Source organism: Colletotrichum scovillei (assembly GCF_011075155.1).
Source record: "Colletotrichum scovillei strain TJNH1 chromosome Unknown Contig00009, whole genome shotgun sequence".
NCBI lineage: Eukaryota > Fungi > Ascomycota > Sordariomycetes > Glomerellales > Glomerellaceae > Colletotrichum > Colletotrichum scovillei.
Window position 1 is genome coordinate 3702116 of NW_023336267.1, and position 19855 is coordinate 3721970.

Consider the following 19855-nt stretch of genomic DNA (forward strand, 5'->3'; position numbering starts at 1 on the left):
GAAGTGTTTTCTCGTGGAATTTCCAAGTATTCCACGCGCGCCGTCGACAACGTCGATGAAGGTAGTCATTCGGCGTTCTAGACACGGACAGACACGGACAGACGCCGAACAGTTGGATGCACACGGCCGGGGATGCCGTGGCGTTTGTGCACGTTTTGTCTAGTCAGTGCTGCAGGGAAAAAGTGGCAGACGCAAGGTGACGTTTAAGGCTGATGACTAAAGCAGTGCATAGGATGGTTCCGAGAGGGCGCGGGGCCGAAGGGGGGGAGAATAGGTAGTGAGAGAATATGTCAATGGGTGACGGGAATCTGAACTTTTGACAATTGGAAACGAATTGATACTACCTTGGGTGGAGCCAATTATTACCGTGATAGGTAATTTTTTCTTACCGTACGGATACAACCGTCGCCATTTCTTCTTTCTGTCTCGGAGGCACCGCGCCTTTGGATGGGCTTAAGTCCAGACTGTCCAGCCCCAGTGACATCATACCCGGTGTTAACCTTTCTCCTACTGCGTATGTCCCATGATTTTTTTCGTCGGATCCGACCGGTTAGCAAAAACTCTAGTTAATTGGCTTCATGGTTAAGGGCGCGGTTCAGGAAGATCATGGTAAACTCTGATTTGCTGTGTACTCTACGGAGTAAGGTCGGTAGTGCTCTGCTCGAGCCATCTGGAGGACTGTGGGTGTGCAGAAACTCTGCGAAAAGTTCGATTGAGTGTTCCTTCCCGGATGGATTGAAGTTGGTAGCCTTATTGGATGACGGAAGTCTAATCCATAGTCTCTTCTCACTCTCTGTTTTGCTGCTTGCATGTATGCGTCTGTCTACAGGTACATTAAACTTTGGTAAGTGACTAAGAACGAACCGCATTTATAAGAAAGATCGTGCAACATGTCGAATTTGTAACAACACTGCCTCCCTGGGCCCTATCGATCGTGCAGGATCGGGTCAGGGAAGGGCAAGCTCCGAACGGCTGCATAGAAGGAGAGAAGAAAAAAAACAAAGCTGCGACACTGACAAACCAAATGGCCAAGATGGGAACCCCACCTTGCCCATCCCTCGGCTGGGTTCCATCACCACCAAGAATTCGAGAATTCCCAGGTTGCAGTGCCGGCTACCGCCTCCGGCCCCGTCCGGGCCCACATTCCAGGCATGTCTTTCCTCCTTTCTGCAGTGTGCGGCGTGTGTGCCTGGGCCACACCCTTTTTCCCACTCGGGCTCGTGTCGTTCGCGCTTTTCTTTTTGTGATGCCGAACTCCTAGCCGAAGTTTTTGTATGGGCAATGGGCGCGCAAGCAAAAATTGCACAGCAAAGAAGGAAATCTCAGCAGGCATGTCGCGCCCGTGGATTTTCCATGGATCTCTCTCCTTCTAGGCCTCCCCAAGTGGGACTTTGCCGTCCCCATTTGCTACCTTACCGTACCGACCCAGGTAGGTATTGTGGTATTCATGTACTCGCACCCGACATTCTTTCCCCCTTGGCTTGGTCACCCAGGAGATGTACCGGCTCCCATCCATCAGCTGAGAACAGAGTCATTCATACCTGACTTGACAAATCTGATTTTTTTCTTCTTCTCCATCCTCGTTTTGCTCCGTCTTCCTATGTGACTATCTCCATACATAGTACTTCGCCCTCGGCCTTTGCGCATCTATAGTCCGCTTCCTAACCCACTCTCTCTCAACCTCGAACCCACTTCCTCACTAATACACTGCTTCTTCATCTGAACTGATCTTTCGCCTCCCCCATCCCTCTCATATATCTCTGGATCTTCAGACACCGCCCAGACAAATTCATTACCCATAAGACGAAGGGACCACCCAACTTGTCTGAGCGCGTATCTAGCATCTCCAGTTTATACCCCTCCTACGGATACATCCACGAGCACTTCCTGCAATTGTCTCCGATCTAGAGCTCCCCCGAATCTGACTGGCGCTTACATTGCATCGGGAGGCGGCCCTACATCATATCACCGACCCTTTATTCCACATTACACTAGATTGACGTAGCTAGCTCGGCGCGCCGCCTTCACAATAGCTCCAAGCTACCTGTCAGCACAACGCACCATTGCATGAGCTCTTTGCTCCCATCCTCCGCGCCCAAGAAAAGTCTCTACCCATTGGCGTTATATACATACCGCCCGATCTGTCGCGAGACACCCTGATCCGTTCTTCACTTTGTTGAAGCATCTACAGCCAGCACCAGCGTCTCAAAACAACATCCAAAACAACATCCAACCCGCCCATAGCGACCTCGTCCAACAATGGCAATGGACGAAGTCGACCGCGAAATCGCGGACGCCGAGCGCGCCGCCTCTCCAAACCGCTACCACGGCCGCGAAAGCCACGAGATCGAACGGGTCCTCTCCGCATCCTCTTCCTCAACCTCCTCCTCCACGGCCTCGCACACGGGGGACCGCACCGCCGCGTATCGCACCGGCACCGGCATCAGCCGCGTCTCGACCCAAAATGACCTCGAGCGTCACCCGACGGCCCTGAGCCGTATAGCTACCGCCCGCAGCCAGCACTCCAACACCGTCGGCCGCAGCATCAAGAGCAGGGAGTCGAGAAGGCCTCTGCCGGCCATGGGCGCCGGCAAGCCGTACCCGCCACCTTTGCCGGAGCAGGAGGACTACGTTGTGGAATTCGATGGGCCGGAAGATCCTCTGCACGCGCAGAACTGGCCGATTAAGAAGAAGTAAGTTTGCTAATGCCAATTGTCGAGTTTCGGTGCGATGTTGCTAGGTGGCGTTGGTGACTGACATGTCTTGGCTCGCAGGTTGCTTACAGCCGCAATGCTTGGCTACACCACGATGACGTCGGCTTTCACCTCGAGTATCTTTTCAGCAGCGACGCAAGTCATCGCAACGGAATACAACGTCTCCGCGACCGTGGGCACCCTCGGCGTCTCCTTTTACGTCCTGGGTTTCGCCTTTGGCCCAACGCTCTGGGCGCCCCTCTCCGAGCTGAGGGGCCGCAGACTACCCCTCGTCCTCTCCATGTTTGGCTTCTCCATCTTCACAATCAGCTGCGCCGTCGCCAAGGACCTCCAGACCATCTTGATATGCCGCTTCTTCGCCGGTTTCTTCGGCGCGTGCCCCTTGGCCGTCGTCGCCGCCGTCTTCTCCGACATGTTTGACAACCGCACCCGCGGCACCGCCATCACCGTCTTCTCCATGGCCGTCTTCACCGGCCCGCTCCTGGCGCCCTTCATCGGCGGCTTCATCGTCGAGTCGCACCTCGGCTGGCGCTGGACCGAGTACATCCCCTCCTTCATGGGCTTCCTCGCCTTCTTCCTCGACCTCTTCTTCCTCGAGGAGACGTACCCGCCCGTCATCCTCGTCAGCAAGGCCTCGGAGCTGCGCCGCCGCACCCGCAACTGGGGCATCCACGCCAAGCAGGAGGAAATCGAAATCGACTTTAAGGAGCTCGTCAACAAGAACTTTTCTCGCCCCATGCGCCTCCTCTTCGGCGAGCCCATCGTCACCGCCCTGTCCGTCTACATGGCCTTCATCTACGGCCTGCTCTACCTCTTCCTCACCGCCTACCCCTTCGTCTTCCGCGGCGTCCACGGCTTCGGCGCGGGCCAGTCCGGTCTCACCTTCTTCGGCATGATCACCGGCCAGCTCATTGCCGGCGTCACCGTCCTCCTCCAGCAGCCGTGGTACCTCCGCAAGCTCAAGGCCAACAACGGCGTCCCCATCCCCGAGTGGCGTCTCCCCAGCGTCATCGCCGGCGGCGTCTTCTTCGCCATCGGCATCTTCTGGTTCGGCTGGTCCGGCTACCGCGCCGACGTCCACTGGATCGTGCCCACCCTCAGCGGCCTCTTCACCGGCTTCGGCCTCATGTCCATCTTCCTCCAGGCCCTCAACTACCTCGTCGACGCCTACCTCATGTTCGCCGCCTCCGCCATCGCCGGCAACACCTTCCTCCGCTCCCTCTGCGGCGCAGGCTTCCCGCTATTCGCGAGCTACATGTTCAACGGCATGGGCATCCAGTGGGCCTCGACCTTGCTGGGCTGCGTCGCCATCGCCCTCGTGCCCATCCCCGTCATCTTCTACATCTGGGGCCACAAGATCCGCGCCAAGTCTGCGTACGCACCGACTTTCGCCGCGCCCGCCGACGAGCCTGATGAGGAGGACCTGGCGCCTGCGCCGCTGAGCAACGGACACACCAGCCACCACCAGGACAATGAGAAGCCGCCGTCCATTGCCGCGATGGAAGCGAGCAGAGCTAGGACGAGCGGCGACAAGGCTGAGAATGCTGTGTAAAAAGTCTTCTCAAACATTTACCATCCGAATCTACCCCAGCATGTTGCGATGTTACGACGCATTTTTATCCTCGTATGTATAAAGACACAAATCTGTCTTGTTTCATGTGGTCTTTGGAATTTGATGATACCATGGAGGCGAGGAAAAATTTGAGCCGGGGGTTTTCATCTCTTGTTTAAAGATGTTTATGACCAGCATCGTTCATCTGATACCACAAAATCTTTTTTGCCTTACGCAAACCTTACCGTAGCCTTTTACGATTAATCACACCCCCAACTAACAACTTAATACAACAAAAAACTGAATAACCTCGGTATTCTCAAGTTATGCGTCCCCCCCTGAAAGGTGCTGTGTGCTGCTCTTCTCTGTGATACAAACATGTTCGCAAAACAAAACCCTCACTAATTCTCCCCCCTTCTTCTTGCTGAGGAAAAGCACGTCAATAGTATATCATACTTGATGGTGACCACATTATGCCAAGACCCCGCAAATCGGCACCTCAGCCCAGGTCCGATGTGGTGGCATCCATACCTTAGTGTCGGGACCCTTGCCCGCATCTTTAGGATCCCCCATTCGCAGGGCGCACGTCGCGGTGACATGGCCCGATGCGGCAGGTCGAACGATGCCGGACTATGGATCCCGTCGCGCCCGTCTATTTCTGTACCCGTCCACCTACCCGTACCAGTTCACGTTCACAACTCGACGTACAGAAGAGCTGAAGTCTGGTGCAAATTAGATACTACCTGTACATGGTGAAGTTCACGGGGTGCGGCCCCAGTTCGCTCCGTGTCAAGTAGCTAGCTACCTTACCTTAGCCGGGTCTATGATCTTACAGGCTGGGTCTAACGCTACGAGAGCAATGCTTACACTCAAACGAAATGGGAAATGAAAAGCGTGAGGGGAAATCTGTGGCTGTGTTTTTGATAAGCTGGGTTCAGGTAGCTCTTACACTTGTTATTAACGGATCCTTCTACGACCCCTCTTGCGTGTTTGATGGCTCGAGTTTGTTAGTAATTTCACGTCTATATAGACCTCTCTCCTTTAAAGAGCCTTTAGGGTAGTTTCATTTCATTTCTAAGAACCTCCCAGTCTTGCCCCTGTAAGCCACTTTCTGAAGTTTCCTCTTCAGAGCCCAGTGTCGACATACTCAAGTCAGGTAAAGGGAGTTTAAAAACACTTGTGAGCTGGTTAAGTAAGCAGCGTCTTATCACCATCACCACCACCACCACCACCACCACTCACACCTCACTCTTCACTCACATTCAAAGTCGCACCACGTCAAACACAATAACAAAGGCCAAATCTATCCAAAGATCCTCAACTAATTCCAACCCTCATTCAGACTCATCGGCCCCAAAACCCGAAATCGTAACAGTAAGAGCCATCTCAGGAAAAAACAATGTCGTCAGAAGAAGCCCCCAAACCGACAAAGACATACGACGCAAGCTGCCACTGCGGCGCCATCAAGTTCTCCCTCACGCTCTCGCCGCCGCTGGAGGACGGGTACAAGGTTCTCAACTGCAACTGCTCCATTTGCCGGCGCAGCGGGTACCTTCTCATCTGTAAATCTTCTTTTCTTTCATATCGAAACGTAGAGCCGGGCGAGTTGCATCATAACCCCTTGTGGCATATTCTCATAAATCCACGGCATATACTCGAGGCGAGGGCGAGAAAGTCCAAAGCTCGTAGCAACAACTAACCTCTGTTTTCTAAACTCAGACCCAAACAAGAAGGACGTCACCTGGCACGACGGCTCGCGCGAAAAGTGCACAAATTACCGGTTCAACACCAAGACCAAGGACCAGATGTTTTGCGGTACTTGCGGATCGAGTTTGGGGATTGACTTTTTGAAGGAGGATTATTATGGCATCAGCGTATGATCCCCCTTCCGATCCTGTCTTCCTTTGCAGCGTGGGTTCCCGCCTGGAAGACTGTAGAGCTAACCAGAACGAATAGGCGCGTGCTCTCGACGGGATTGACCTCGACGCTCTGACGTATAAGAAACTCGACGGGCTGAACAGAGTATCGCCTGCCCAGGACCTGTCCGGCTCGGGAGACAAGGAGGCGAGCACTTGAGCGACTCAAGGTTGAAAAGATTCAAGATATGTTCTTTTGAAATTATAGTATTGTTTCATTCATAATTGTCCTGAGACTTTGAACGTGTTATATGTCCCGCCATTTGTTGGCATTACAGAGAAAACCACATTCGGTGCCGGCACCGCGGGATTTCCCATGGATATTTGTGCAGGAAAACATAAAAATCAACAAACACACGATCTAGATCAGACTCCCGTTCTTCTCGCTCATCCCCCGCTCTTGCCTGCCGATAAACGTCTGCATGGAAGTATCCACGCGCGCAACCTTTCTCGCAATCTGCTGAACGGCGACGGGGAGCACGTTGTACCAGTGAATCCACCGTGCGTACAGCGGCATCGCGACGTGCGCGCTCTTGCCGGCGTCGATGGCAGCAATGACCTCCTTGCAGACGTCGACGGGCTCGACGACGGGCGCGACAAAGGCGTGCGGGGTCTGCACGCCGTAGAAGAGGGGGGTCGACAGCTGGCCCGGCTCGACGAGGATGGTGCGGATCTCCGGGTGGGAGGCGGCGAGCTCGGCGGTCAGGGACTTGTGCAGGGCCGTGACGCCGGCCTTGGCGGCGGCGTAGTCCGTCAGGGAAGCGGCGCCGAGGTGGCCGAGGACCGAGGACATTGTGACGATGGTGCCGCCGTTGCCGCCGCGGATCATGGGCGGGAGGAAGGTCTTTAGGGTGTAGAAGTGTGCGGTCAGGTTCGTGGTGATGGACTTTTCAATCTCTTCGAATTCGAGGTCGAGGAGGGACTTGCCCTTTACGATGGCGGCGTTGTTGATGAGGACGGTTGGGGTGCCGAGCTGGAGGAGGGTTAGTCTTTCTGTCTTTGTAATGGCACATTCCGGCCTTGTAAAGGGGTTTCAGTTGGTGAACTCACATCTCTTTCAATCTGCGCCGCAACCCTCGCAACTTGTGCCTTGTCCGTCACGTCGCACTTGTAGAAGGTGACGCCCCGCGCTTCGCCGTTCTCCATATCATTGACGTCCAACACCGCCACAGTCGCGCCGCGCATGCCGTACACCTCGGCAATGAGGAGACCCAGGCCGCTGGCGCCGCCCGTGATGACGATGACCTCCTCGGTGAGATCAACCTCGCGCGGCAGGCCGTAGGCGATGCGCAGGTTGACCGCTTGCGCGATCCAACAGACGGTGATGAAGCATGCCCAGGCGATGGACACGAGCATGGGCGGGGCATCCCAGCGGAGGGCCTGGGCGCGGAAGCAGAGGGGGATGATCCACGAGACGAAGGGGTGGAAGAAGGTGATCTTGAAGACCTTGACGAGGAGGTCGAGGGAGAGCGGCGCGAACCACGAGTCGCTTTGGGGTGGGCGAGGGTATTCCATCGCGAGCGTCTGGGGGGAGGATATCGGTGGTGGTGGTGGTGGTGGTGGTGCGAGGGGTCGAGCAGTGTAGGAGCTCTACGTCGTTTCGAGAGTTCGATTATTAGGAGAGATCGTATGGGCGTCGCACTCTGTACAGATTCGAACAATTAGGAGAAGAGTATGAGAAGAAGAGATTCCGAAAAAAGTGAAGATGTGTCGTCCAGCGTTGGAAGCGGAAAAATGCACAAAGATGAGACGAAGAAGCGCACAGCCAAACCTCAATTGGGCCACCAAGGGAGCTTGACGCTCTGGCGGGAACTCGTCACATGTGGATGGACCTGAGGCGTTGAAACGGTGGCCAAGCGCCCTAGGGGCCCCTCCCCTGGTGGCAGCTTCCCCTGGAAACCCCTGGTGGGACGACCACTAAAACGCCCCGGAGCCCCTGGCAGCCGCCCATCTTCCACGGCCAGACAAGCCGAGACCCCACTTCCGTCAGCGCCGCCGTCAAGCTTCGTTAAGCTTATCCGAGCCCGGCGGACATGTCGGCCACCCGAGAGCATGCGGAGGGGAGTCCAGGGACGCAAGTTTGCATGCTTCATTACATGCCTCGTCATGATCAAATGATCGAAATTAATCAGCCTACTTCATGATTCTATTTCATGATCATTGCTACATTCTTTTGACCAAACGAGTTGATCCGTGGTATAACCTTATCTAAGTTGCACTTTTCACACGACTATTCCCCCTTTCCCTTTTTACATGGACATAACAAGCCGCCCCAACGCCGAACAATGCAAAGGAATAACGCCAACAGTGGCAAATCCAGAATGCGCCTACTTCTCTCGGGCCAAGATCTGCTTTTCTCTCTCGCCCTTCCGCCTCTCGAACTGCTTCTTGGTGTGTCTGCGCTCGTTCTCCTCGCGCCTCTTGATCGACGAGAGCTCAATGTTCTTGATCTCGCCCGCCTTCTTGATAACCTTGGGCAGATGACGGTGCTTCTTGATACGTCTGACCTCCGGCATGTGGCTGTATCGCTCAACCAAGGCCTCGTTGTACTCGAGCGCCTGTCTCTGCTTGGCGGACCGGATGCCTGATCTGTCTGTGGCGTTGCTTCTCCAGACACGGACGTTACCGTCGTCGGAACCACTGAGAACATACTTTGAATCGGGGGAGAACATGGTGCTGAACACTCTCTGCATGCGCTTGGTGTGGTACATGTCGCGAGAGTGTCCTTGGTCGCGGTTCCAGATGCGCACTGTTCGGTCGTAGGATCCGGAAACCAATTCTTCACCTGTCGGGCTGAACTCGACGCTCATGACGGCGGCGACGTGGCCCTTGAAGACGTTGAGCGCTCTGTCCATCTTGCGCATGTCGAACATCTGCGTCTTGTTAATCGCATGTTCAGGGGTAATCCGATTTTCAGGTGACTTACGTAGCAGTTATGGTCTTCGCTACCAACGACAAAGTTGAAGGCTTCCATTGGGTTCCAAGCGAGAGAGTTGCAGGTAAACGTCATCGTCGTCTTGGTCAAGGGCATAGCAGTACGGACGTCCCAGAGGACGATACTCCTGTCGTCGCCTGTACTTCCCAGAACGGATTGCTCGACCTGGTTGAAGGAAACACAGTTGATGGAGTCGGTCGCATTCGGCCAGCGCAGGACCTCAGGTGCCGCACTTTGTCGCTCGAGGTCGTAGATGGCGATCTCACTGGAGGAAGAGGAGGCCGCAAAGGCGTTTCGCGTTCGGTGGTGGGACAAGCTGAGGAAACCGTTGGTACCCAGCCATGAGGAGATCGGCGGAGAATCGCCAGGCGTGTTGTAGGGATCCCAAAGCTTGATGGTCTTGTCCGCCGCGGCACTGAGAAGCTTTCCATCCTTCGTCCAGCAAAGACTCCGCACGATATTGGAATGGGCGCTCTTCGTCTGCCAAATCTCGGCTCGGCTCGTCAGGTCGAAAGCTTTGATCACACCGTCGGCACTGGCCGATGCCATGTGCTTGAGAGAGTTCGGGTCTTTGGCCATCGAGTAAACCTGGTTCATTTGTTAGAAATCGGGGGCAATAGGCGTTCTGCATCTCGTTTTGGACGTACTCCTTCGACATGGCCGCTGCCCATCTGTCCGATGAAAGGTGCGGCATGCATGCGCTCGAGCTTGACAGCATTCAGAGCTTTGGTGTACCTGTGATCCTTCGTCAGCCCGAATCACAACATGTGGCGAAGCCTACTTACTCTCTGGCGCGCTCCATAGGATGCTGGGCGGGATCGAGGTTCCTGCATTGCGATTAGCCAAGGTCTACGGATGCCAGTGATCTATAATTACCGAGGAAGCTTTTGCGCATTTGCGCCTGGAGGCTGGTAGGCCTCCACGCTCCGAGAAATGGCCTTGATCTTCATATTGGCGGGCGCGATGCTGTCTCTTGCTTGACCATAGAATCCTCGATGGCTCGGAAAGTCTCACAGAACTTCTCTCCCAAAAATTTAAGTGGGGGTGGGGACTTATCGGAGGATAATTGCCAATCAGATAAGGTGACGGATCAATCTCGGCCCGTGTGGCCCCTGCCCTCCAGCCCACCGAAGGTGCTGGCCGGCCAGGCTTGCTTGCGTCGGTCATGGCAACCTGGACCTGTCTGAAGGCGGCGGCTGGAGCTCTTGACACTGCACCAAGCTACCTTCAACCCACCACGAATCCGGCGATCTTTCTCCAAACCACCACTTAACAACGCCGACGACACACGAGCTCAATTCAGCAATCCAATTCGAACCCACCATATCCGATTCGACGTTAAATCAATCAGTCAGGATGGCTCAGGGCGAATCGGCGAGAGTGCAGGAGGCACAGAAGGCGGCCAAGACAGATCCCAGAAAGGCAGAGCAGCTCTACAAGGAAATCATCTCTCAGCCCCCTTCCTCCGCAACCTCCGACGCTGCGGTAAAGGAGTACGAGACGGCGTTGCTTGGTTTGGGAGAGTTGTACCGGGATGAGAAGTGAGCCCCTCCTTGGTCCGGTGATGACATCGTGGGGGCCCCATGTTTGCTAACTACCCGCTTAGGAAGACGCAGGAGCTCGTTGATCTGATCACAAAAAGCCGGACAACCCTGTCTTCATTCGCCAAGGCAAAGACAGCAAAGCTTGGTATGGATTCATCTTGTTGTTCTTCCCAGTTGTGATAGAATTGCGTGCTAACTAAGACCCCGCCAGTCCGCTCCCTGCTTGACCTCTTCGAGAAGATTGAGGGCAGCACCGATATCCAGATCGCAGTTACCAAGTCATGTATAGAATGGGCAACTTCGGAGCGCCGCAGCTTCCTGCGCCAGAACCTCGAGACCCGCCTGGTTGCGCTCCTTATGCAGAAGCAATCCTACTACGACGCACTCACACTCATCAACGGCCTGCTCCGCGAGCTCAAGCGCCTGGACGACAAGCTTGTCCTCGTCGAAGTCCAGCTCCTCGAGTCGCGTGTCTACCACGCCCTCGGCAATATCCCCAAAGCCCGCGCCGCCCTCACCAGTGCCCGCACGAGCGCCGCCTCCGTCTACACCCCGCCTCTTCTTCAAGCCCACCTCGATATGCAGAGCGGTATGCTCCACGCCGAAGACAAGGACTTCAACACCGCCTTCTCCTACTTCATCGAGGCCCTCGATGGCTACCACACCCAGGACGAGTCAGTCAAGGCAACTGCCGCTCTCCAGTACATGCTTCTGTGCAAGATCATGTTGAACTTGGCCGACGACGTCAACAACCTGATGACGTCCAAGCAAGCACAGAAGTACGCCAGCAAGAACCTCGAAGCCATGAAGGCCGTTGCCCGTGCGCACTCAAACCGGTCCTTGGAGGAGTACGAGCAGGCCCTTCAGTCTTACCGTGAGCAGCTCGGCAGCGACGCCTTCATCCGCAACCACCTGCGACGTCTGTACGACGCCATGTTGGAGCAGAACCTTATCAAGGTCATCGAGCCATTCTCCCGCGTCGAGATCAGCCATATCGCAAAGATGGTCGGCCTCGACACGCAACAGGTGGAGCGCAAGCTCTCTCAGATGATCCTGGACAAGGTCATCATCGGTGTGTTGGACCAGGGCGCGGGATGCCTTATCATCTTTGACGAGACTGAGCGCGACAGCGCATACGATCACGCCCTGGCTACGGTTGAGAAGCTGAGCAGCGTGGTGGATGTTCTCTACACCAACCAGGCCTCCATGCTCGAGTAGATGACAAAGGCAGGCGTCCAGGGTTGGCAAAGCGGAATGGATTTGGGACTGTACTATTACCATAGACACGAATGCCGGCGGTGCATGAGACAGAAATTCATTCTGATGAAGTGGTATCCTAACAGTTTATCGGGCGAGGTGCCCGAGTGACCAATGAAGACAAGAAACAAAAATCAAACATAACGATGCCCTGTGACGCCCAGCCTCCCAAACCTCCCCCTTAAAAACGTGGTGAGAGCTTGTATACACACTCATTAAGCATGAGACTGTCGTGAAAATCATATGTCCTGCAACACTAAGCAGGACACTTTCCCAAATTGAAAACGCCCAATATGCACACGCGCACTTCCCCAATCACCCTCATGAATATGCATGCACACCCCATCTATGAAAACCGAACCGAAGGAGCCTTGGGAGCCTTCCCCTGCCTCCTAAGCTCCTCCCCAACAATGAGCGAAAACACCCTCTTGGCGAGCGCCTCCTCGCTCCATACGCCCACCTCGGCCTGGAAGGCGTCCACGACGTCGAGGTGCCACTGCTCCAGCTTCAAGCTGGCGCCGTGCGAGTTGACGGACCGGCCGAGTAACCAGGCCGACTTGCTGGTGAAGTCGTCGGGGAACTCAAAGTCAAAGGGGCCCTCGCGGCGCAGCTGGATGATGTCGTCGAGGAGCAGCCAGTGGTCGCGCGACCACATTGTCTGCGAGAGACGCTGGGGTTCTTGCTCTTCGATGAGTGCTGATTTCTGGACATCGTTTACCATTTGTGGTGCGTCGGTCATGGAGACGTCCATGTCTTCGTTCATCTCTTCGTCTTCCTCAACGACGGTGGCTTCAGCACCAGCAGCATCACCATTCTCCTTGTCCTCCTCCTCCATAATGGCAGCGATGCGCTGCTGCTGCTGTTGCTGCGCAGCAGCGGCGCTACCGCTAGAACTAGCAGACAACCGCCGCTCCGCGCGGACCTGGGCCTGCGCGAGGGGCGAGAGGACGCTGCTCGTGAACTCGACGACGCGGCCCGGCGTGCGGGGCTTCAGCGGGGACCGCAGGCACGACTTTGTCGGCGACATGTTCCTGTCGGGCAACGGCCGGAGGAGGCGGGCGCGCTGCTCCGACTCGGACTCTGACACCGACTTGGACTCGGCGGCGGTGGGCGAGCTTTCCGCAATGGCGGAGGCACTACTCTCCTGCCACTTTTGGATGTCGGCGCGCGTGAGCTGCATCCGTACCGGCGTCAGCGAGGGCACCGGGGCCGCCGAGGGGGCCTTGCTGAAGAGGTTGTTCTGGGTGTTCTTTTGGGCCCCCACGTTGGGCGTAAAGTTCTTCTTCTGCGGTACGGAGGGGAACGATACCTCGTCGGACATGTTGGGCTGCGAGTCTGGGATCTCGGACCGGTGTCTGGTGCTACTGCGGAGGTTCGTTGACGCGAACAGCTCGCGACGGGTATCCATGACCGACTTTCCAAGGACGGACGGTTTTATAGCCGATACGGGATCCGAATAGTCGTACGTGTCAGCAATAGACTTGGTCGCCGAAGGCTTGGCGGGCGAGAACAAATCCGAACGCCCGCTGGCGGAAGGGGCAAAAGCCTTCTGCGGAATAGATGGGAACATGGAGTTTGTCTCGAGGCCGGCATCAACCCGCTCAGGGCGTTGAGCAGCACCTTGGAGATTCAGTCGCTTCTTGTCCAAGACCTCCTTGACGCCCTCTGCTCCAGGTAGGAGATTGGGAGAAGAGAAGAAGGCAGCCAGATCCTTCTTGGCGGACGACCTCTGGGCCACCTCAAACGCCTTTTGAGGAATCTGCTTCTGACGGCTCTGTTGTTGAGAAAGCATCGAGAAGTCCTCCACTTCGCCGTCTGCAAAGTCTGACTTGCGGTTTCGTGACACCGCTGGCGTGAACAGCGTCTGCTTGGGGGCAGGCTCGGCGGGTTTCTGCCAAGGGCTAGGAAGAGCTGTGCGCCTGGGAGGGATAGACGGCGCTGATCGCTTCGCAAAGGACTGTTGACGGCCTCCATTCGAAGCCGGGCGCGATGCTTCTACCGCCCAAATATCATCATCCTCCTCCTCATCTTCTGCTCCAGGCTGCTCTTCCTCGACTTCGGTCTCCTCGGCACGATCCGGACTAACGAGACTAATCTCAAAACTCTGTCGCCGGCTGTGCATTGACCTAGAAGCTGTGTTCGTACTAGAATGGAAGGAGCGCGACTGAGCGAAGGGCTGCTCGCGTGGGGCAGGAGCCTCTTGCATCCAGCTCATCTCATCGGCTTCATCGCCTGGAGCGACTTGAAGCGATCCCGACATTGAGAACGAGACCTCGGGTTCTTCTCTGGCAGGAGACGTCCGCATGCTCTTACTCAAGGCCTCCATAAAGCTGGGCTGGCCAGTGTGGTCGTTCTCGGGGCCGAATGGGTCATCAAACGGCTCTCCTGTTAATTGTGGCGCTAGGGGTTGGGGTTGAGGTTGTGCTGCGGCGCGGGTCGGAGAACCAAAGAATTGAGCTCCCGCCTGGATCAAGTTGGACAATGGCTGAGTCCAGCTGCGAGTCGATTTCGCGGCAGACTGAGGCTGACTGCTGCTTGTTGTAGGTCTGAAGGGGCTACCGAGAGAGTTCTGGCGGGGAGGCGATGAAGCATCGGACGTGACGCTTTGTAGAGCTCGTCCAGCCCTCACAATAGGAGATAGCGTAGGGCGAGCTCCGTTGTCCGGTGATGCTGCGCGAGGCGCCAAGAGGTTGACATCGGGCGATGGAATTGGGGACGAGACAGGGGCAACGGGCGTGATGTACTCATTGGAGGCCGCAGGAAGATCAACCGTCAGGTCCGGGACCGGAAGATCAGAGCTTGCTTCTTCGGGCAACTGAGAATACGCAGCTGTCGGCGAACTTTGGGCCGCTTCGATGGTCTTGGCGTCTGACTGAGGGACAGGAACCTCGGCGGGAGAGGGCGTATCGTCTGGTGTGGGCATTCTGGCTGAGTCTGATCGAGTGTAAGAAACACTCGCAATAGATGGGGCTGCGGACTTGGGTGAACTCTTACGAGCCTCTTCCTCTGCCTCTTCTTCCTCTTCAGCCTCGGCGTCCTCTTCCCCCTCATCTTCTTCTGGTGCCTCATTCATAATGGTTTCTTCGTGTGCTTCATTCATGACGGTTTCTTCCCGTGCTTCGATCCTAACGGTCTCATCATGTACTTCGTCCATCAAGGTCTCCTCGCGTGCCTGAGAGACGTCGGCCTCTCGCCCAATCTCTTGCTCGATTTCGTGCTGCGTCTCAAGGTCATTGACTTCAGGGAACTTCGGTCTCCCAGGCGTAGCAGCTTCCAGGTAGGCTTCCGGGATCTCAGAGAAGTCGTCTTCGTACATGACAGACATTTCCTCATTCACCATCGAGCTCCGCCGGGTGCTCTTAGCACCGGGTGTCGCTGCAGCCAAAACTCTTGAGGGTACGCTGGAAAACGAGTTGTCAATCTGCGAGGTGTCCATTCTCGATTCCTCCAGCCTCGAGTTCTCCGCATCCATCTGCTTGACCTTGGACTCCATAAGCTGTCTGCTAAGCGGGATAGACTTGCGTCGAGGACTGCTTCTAGCCCGGCCTGGCGACTGGTACCCTCTGCTCGGTGACGTCTCCTTGGATGCGAGAGATGGAGGTGGGAGATCCGGACGAGGCAGCGACGGAAGGGCGACCGGAGATTCGATTTCTTCAGCCTCTGTGGCCACAATGGGATCCACATGCGGTTCCGTCTCCTGCTGCGACTGAACTTCTTCCTCTTGAGCCGGGGGATTTCGTACTGGCGAGGATTGCTTGGCGGGGATACTTTCGATCTCATCCTCATCATCGTCAACATGCAGGGCACCGCTTCGCCTCAAAGTTTCGAGGGTCTGGTTGACGATCAAGCCAGTTTCTTCACCGACATCTTCTGAGCGAAGGTCATGCATGCTCATGTGGCCCCTCATGGAAGGAATAGAGTTGGCGAAAATCATACTGAAATCTTCGCCTTGAGCAACAGTATCCTGGTCGCGGAGTTCGTCATTGCCATCGTTGTCGCCAATGAGTGATGAGATGTCGCTAGGCGCACCCGGTGCGAAATCGTATTCGTTGTATGCGGGTTCATTCTCGGACTCCGAATGAAGCTGTTCAGATGGTGTTGGGCTCTTATCTTGCATATAAGCTGGTGTCGGACTGAGGGCGATTGGGTTGTCTTGTGTTGATGCGCGCGGCGTTGCTTGGTCAGACATTGTTTGCATCCATATATCTGGTTCGGATTCCGGCATCGGGTTCGCGGGGAGCTCTCGCCTCGGGGTGGGATCGTCTACAATCATGTCTTCCATGCTCGCTGCGAGACCGTCGTCAGAAGGCGCCACGCCATCAAGGTCAACATCGTTCTCGACCGTTTCCACAGGTTGATCGGAAAACTCGACGCGTTTTGGGCGGCCGCGACGCCGGGTTGTGCTGGGGGGTATCGTAGAGGGCGCCGGGTCTTGGGAAACTTCGCGCGGTTGACGACTGGTGGCCCGTCTGGGACGGGTGGTTGATCTCGGTGTGCCCTGAATGGTGATATCGGTTTCTAAGCCATCTGAATCGGTAATGGTCTTGACTCTGCGGGCTTGTCTTGGTGTCTTTCGTGGAGAAGCTGTAGCCCTCCTCTTCGTCGCCGTACCGGTCTTGGGCGTTCCGGCGGATTTGGGGGGTCGACCTCTCCGCGCGGGTGTCTTGACGGCCGTGTTCTTCCTATCGCCGGCCAGAGGAACTGTTGTTGTGTATGCGCCGCGGCTGAGGGTGGGTGTGTCTGCGTTGAACAATCTGCGCCCAACATTCCCGACACCGACATTTTCGTAATCGCCCTCGGCTTCAACGGTCACTAGCAGCCGTTTCGGCTGACGGTCGTCGCCAACCTCGAGCTCGAACATTTGCTTTCTAGGCGAAGTGCTGCTGCCGCCGAGGGAGAATAGACGTTGTGATCTCTGACTTCGAGTTACGCGACGCGAGGAAGGGTAGAGGGCGGAGGAGACGGTGTCGTTGAGCGGGTCTGGCGACGAAAGCAGCTCGTCGCTACCGCCTCTAGGTCGTGGCGTCGCCATTTTGAGAAATGCGCGAATGGCAAAAAGAACCAAGAAAAAAAAAAAGGCCGCGCTCTATGATTGTCGCATAGACTTTTCTACCAAAAAAAGAAGAAAAGGACGACAAAAAACTAGGCTCAATGGCCTTCGTGTGAAACAAGCAATAGGAATATGTCAAATTCTATGCATTGGATAAGTGTCGTCGCGAAGTGGTGTGTACATGCGGGCTGCAGTCTGCACAGAGGAACGGTTGGGCCTGGCCATTTGGGTTGTCAAATCTGTTTTGTTTACTTAGTCCCATATTAGGCTTAGCTCAGCCCCTCCGTCGCGGGGGGTCCCGCCCCGTCAGCTTTCAAGGCCATTGACGGGAGGTTGCGATGACAGGGGAATAACTTTTCCCCGCTGTTCCGATCTGTCCCGCTCTTTGAGGTGGCCCACCCAGATTCCCGGTCCGTGAAAAAGGTCCCTCGTCAGCTTCTTCAAGAAGTGTTAGCTGATGCGCCCTTGAATAAGTACATACTTACGGACGCTGATGGTGGGTGCCTTTGATGTCCTTGCCTTATCTCATGGAAAGAGGGTCGCGAAGCTGTCATGATCAGATTTATAACCCTGGTCTATCAGGCGAATGCGATAGGCATTCTCTCCCTTGATGCTCGGCAGTACTTCCGTTTCTTCAAATGGACCTTGGCTGGCTTACATCCCAACGGAACCGGTGCCGAGGCATTGCCGGGTAGAAATCACAAGGTACAATGTCTCTCGCCTTATACAATATTCCTGTTCATAATCATACTGCTACATGGCTCCGACTCTTCTGCTGCTTCCATTCTATTCAGGTGTTGCATTCACTGTGCGCTTGATCATTAGAAAGAAACACAAGAAAGAAAGGAATATAGAAAGCGTGTTTTCTTCCCAAATGAAGCATATCTTCCCGGGCCCCGAAATAGCTCCGACCCCACGAGCTCCCGAAGGGACCCGGAGTCCCAGGCCGTGCCAGGCGTGCCACGGTGCCAGGCTTCTGGGGAGGAGCCCCATCACATGCGACCCCTTTGTCATCCCCCTTGTCCTGTGATCGCGCGCATGAAATATATAACACGGCAGGTAATGACATAACTGGGGTTAAGGTTCTTAGCGGCAGACGACGACGCCCATCACTGCCCTCCCTCACTCCCTCCGACCCCCCCTTCGGCATTGAAAACGTGCTTGACCTCGGCTCCCCAGAACCCAAAAGGGACCGAACGCTCTTGTTTGAGATGGTATAGGGCCATTCAGCAGCAACCTTTCCTACCACTGCCATCATTATTATTACCACAACCGTCGCAACGATACCATCTACACTCCATCGTCACCCGCATTTAGATGCTGCATCAGTTTTGAATCAATAATATCATCGTCTCATCTATCGAACCTTTTTGCCCACGAACTTATACCACGACACCACACCCACCATCCACTCAACCTCAACCCCAATTCACAAGCAACCATGTCGAAGCCAGTCCTCCCCCAAAACGACAATGTCGCCCACGCCCTCGCCGGTGCCGGCGGCGGTCTCCTCTCCATGGCCCTGACGTAAGGCCACCGCAAACCCCCCTCCTGTCTTATACCCCAAGAGACACTCTTCTAATCCGCGCGCACCCGCGCCAACAGCTACCCTCTCATCACCCTCTCCACCCGAGCCCAAGTCGAATCGAAGCGCGCCGACTCGGCCTTCCTCACGGCCGTCCAGAAGATCGTGGCCCGCGAGGGCGTCTCGGGCCTCTACTCTGGTCTCGAATCCGCCCTCTTCGGCATCAGCGTCACCAACTTCGTCTACTACTACTGGTACGAGTGGACCCGCGCCTTCTTCGAAGCCGCCGCCGAGAAGGCCGGCCGCGCCAGCAAGAAGCTCACGACCGTCGAGTCCATGATCGCCGGCGCCATCGCCGGCTCCGCGACCGTCATCATCACGAATCCCATCTGGGTCGTCAACACCCGCATGACCACCCGCGGCGGCAAGGGCAAGGAGGCCAGCACCGCCGGCGACGAGGAGGCCCAGGCCGCGAAGCCCAAGAAGGCGCCCTCGACCATCGGCACCCTCCTGGCGCTCCTCAAGAACGAGGGACCCCAGGCCCTCTTCAACGGCGTCATCCCGGCGCTGGTGCTCGTCATCAACCCCATTTTGCAGTACACCCTCTTTGAGCAGATGAAGAACACAGTCGAGAAGAAGAGGCGGGTCACGCCGACCATTGCCTTCTTCCTCGGCGCCGCGGGCAAGCTGTTTGCGACCTCGGTCACGTACCCGTACATCACGGTCAAGAGCCAGATGCACGTCGCCGGCAACGGCGAGAAGAAGGAGGGCATGTCCCAGGCCATTAGCAGGGTCATCCGCGAGGAGGGATACGCTGGTCTCTACAAGGGTGAGTGTTACCTCGGATACCGTTCCGAGATGGTGTCCCCCCCTTTTTTCGGTTCTGTAATGCTGACTTTTTCCCTTCTTTTTCCCCACAGGTATCGGCCCCAAGGTCACCCAGAGTGTGTTGACCGCCGCATTGCTCTTTGCCTTCAAGGATGTTCTCTACGAGCAGACCGTGAAGCTCAGGTCGATTGCCGCCAAGAAGCGCGCGTAAATTAACGTCACATAATAGCCCATTTAATTCCTGCCCTGCCCCGAGTCAAACTATATGACCTCGGACAGGTGCAGGGATGGGACATATCAGCATACATATGTAGACACAAGCAAGCTAGAGGCAACAGGTGCGCATGTCAGCGTTAGCCGCTCAGCGTATATGCAAGCAAGCAGTCATGTTTCATGACGACACAAGAACCTGTATTGATTTTTATGTGGGAATATCAACACGGGGGTAAAAAACGGGTTGGACGAAGCGTTGGACGCATGGGATATACTTTGCATTTAGGTATCACATGATTCCCGGCAAATTTGGAAAGGGGG

The 19855-nt window shown here is 55.8% G+C and overlaps 7 protein-coding genes across 7 annotated transcripts; 4 read left to right on the forward strand and 3 right to left on the reverse strand.

Annotated features, from left to right (window-relative positions):
* Nucleotides 1-1738: 1738 nt before the first annotated feature.
* HER10_EVM0009374 (major facilitator superfamily transporter) lies at nucleotides 1739-4557 on the forward strand. The gene is made up of 2 exons (XM_035478863.1): nucleotides 1739-2693; nucleotides 2775-4557. Exons 1-2 carry the CDS (start codon nucleotides 2260-2262, stop codon nucleotides 4264-4266), a joined length of 1926 nt encoding a protein of 641 aa, XP_035329851.1. The 5' UTR covers nucleotides 1739-2259; the 3' UTR covers nucleotides 4267-4557.
* Nucleotides 4558-5665: 1108 nt separating this feature from the next.
* Nucleotides 5666-6342, forward strand: HER10_EVM0000279 (glutathione-dependent formaldehyde-activating enzyme; the record flags this gene model as incomplete). Its single annotated transcript, XM_035470067.1, has 3 exons — nucleotides 5666-5828; nucleotides 5986-6140; nucleotides 6223-6342. 3 exons carry the CDS (start codon nucleotides 5666-5668, stop codon nucleotides 6340-6342), a joined length of 438 nt encoding a protein of 145 aa, XP_035328741.1.
* Nucleotides 6343-6543: 201 nt separating this feature from the next.
* On the reverse strand, nucleotides 6544-7697 carry HER10_EVM0012464 (short chain dehydrogenase; the record flags this gene model as incomplete). Its single annotated transcript, XM_035481859.1, has 2 exons — nucleotides 6544-7155; nucleotides 7233-7697. The coding sequence occupies 2 exons, from the start codon at nucleotides 7695-7697 to the stop codon at nucleotides 6544-6546; spliced, it is 1077 nt and encodes a 358-aa protein (XP_035330213.1).
* A 720-nt stretch (nucleotides 7698-8417) lies between these two features.
* On the reverse strand, nucleotides 8418-10088 carry HER10_EVM0009463 (WD domain-containing protein). The gene is made up of 5 exons (XM_035478949.1): nucleotides 9994-10088; nucleotides 9903-9944; nucleotides 9765-9852; nucleotides 9109-9705; nucleotides 8418-9055 (listed from the first exon to the last, which is right to left on the reverse strand). The coding sequence occupies exons 1-5, from the start codon at nucleotides 10065-10067 to the stop codon at nucleotides 8510-8512; spliced, it is 1347 nt and encodes a 448-aa protein (XP_035329865.1). The 5' UTR covers nucleotides 10068-10088; the 3' UTR covers nucleotides 8418-8509.
* A 211-nt stretch (nucleotides 10089-10299) lies between these two features.
* Nucleotides 10300-12230, forward strand: HER10_EVM0005438 (PCI domain-containing protein). Its single transcript, XM_035475056.1, has 3 exons — nucleotides 10300-10658; nucleotides 10724-10806; nucleotides 10873-12230. The coding sequence occupies exons 1-3, from the start codon at nucleotides 10474-10476 to the stop codon at nucleotides 11877-11879; spliced, it is 1275 nt and encodes a 424-aa protein (XP_035329351.1). The 5' UTR covers nucleotides 10300-10473; the 3' UTR covers nucleotides 11880-12230.
* Nucleotides 12231-12264: 34 nt separating this feature from the next.
* HER10_EVM0012174 (uncharacterized protein) lies at nucleotides 12265-14841 on the reverse strand (the record flags this gene model as incomplete). The annotated part of the gene is made up of 2 exons (XM_035481575.1): nucleotides 12265-14382; nucleotides 14614-14841. The coding sequence occupies 2 exons, from the start codon at nucleotides 14839-14841 to the stop codon at nucleotides 12265-12267; spliced, it is 2346 nt and encodes a 781-aa protein (XP_035330185.1).
* Nucleotides 14842-18063: 3222 nt separating this feature from the next.
* On the forward strand, nucleotides 18064-19855 carry HER10_EVM0005125 (uncharacterized protein). The gene is made up of 3 exons (XM_035474749.1): nucleotides 18064-18495; nucleotides 18574-19322; nucleotides 19414-19855. The coding sequence occupies exons 1-3, from the start codon at nucleotides 18410-18412 to the stop codon at nucleotides 19530-19532; spliced, it is 954 nt and encodes a 317-aa protein (XP_035329304.1). The 5' UTR covers nucleotides 18064-18409; the 3' UTR covers nucleotides 19533-19855.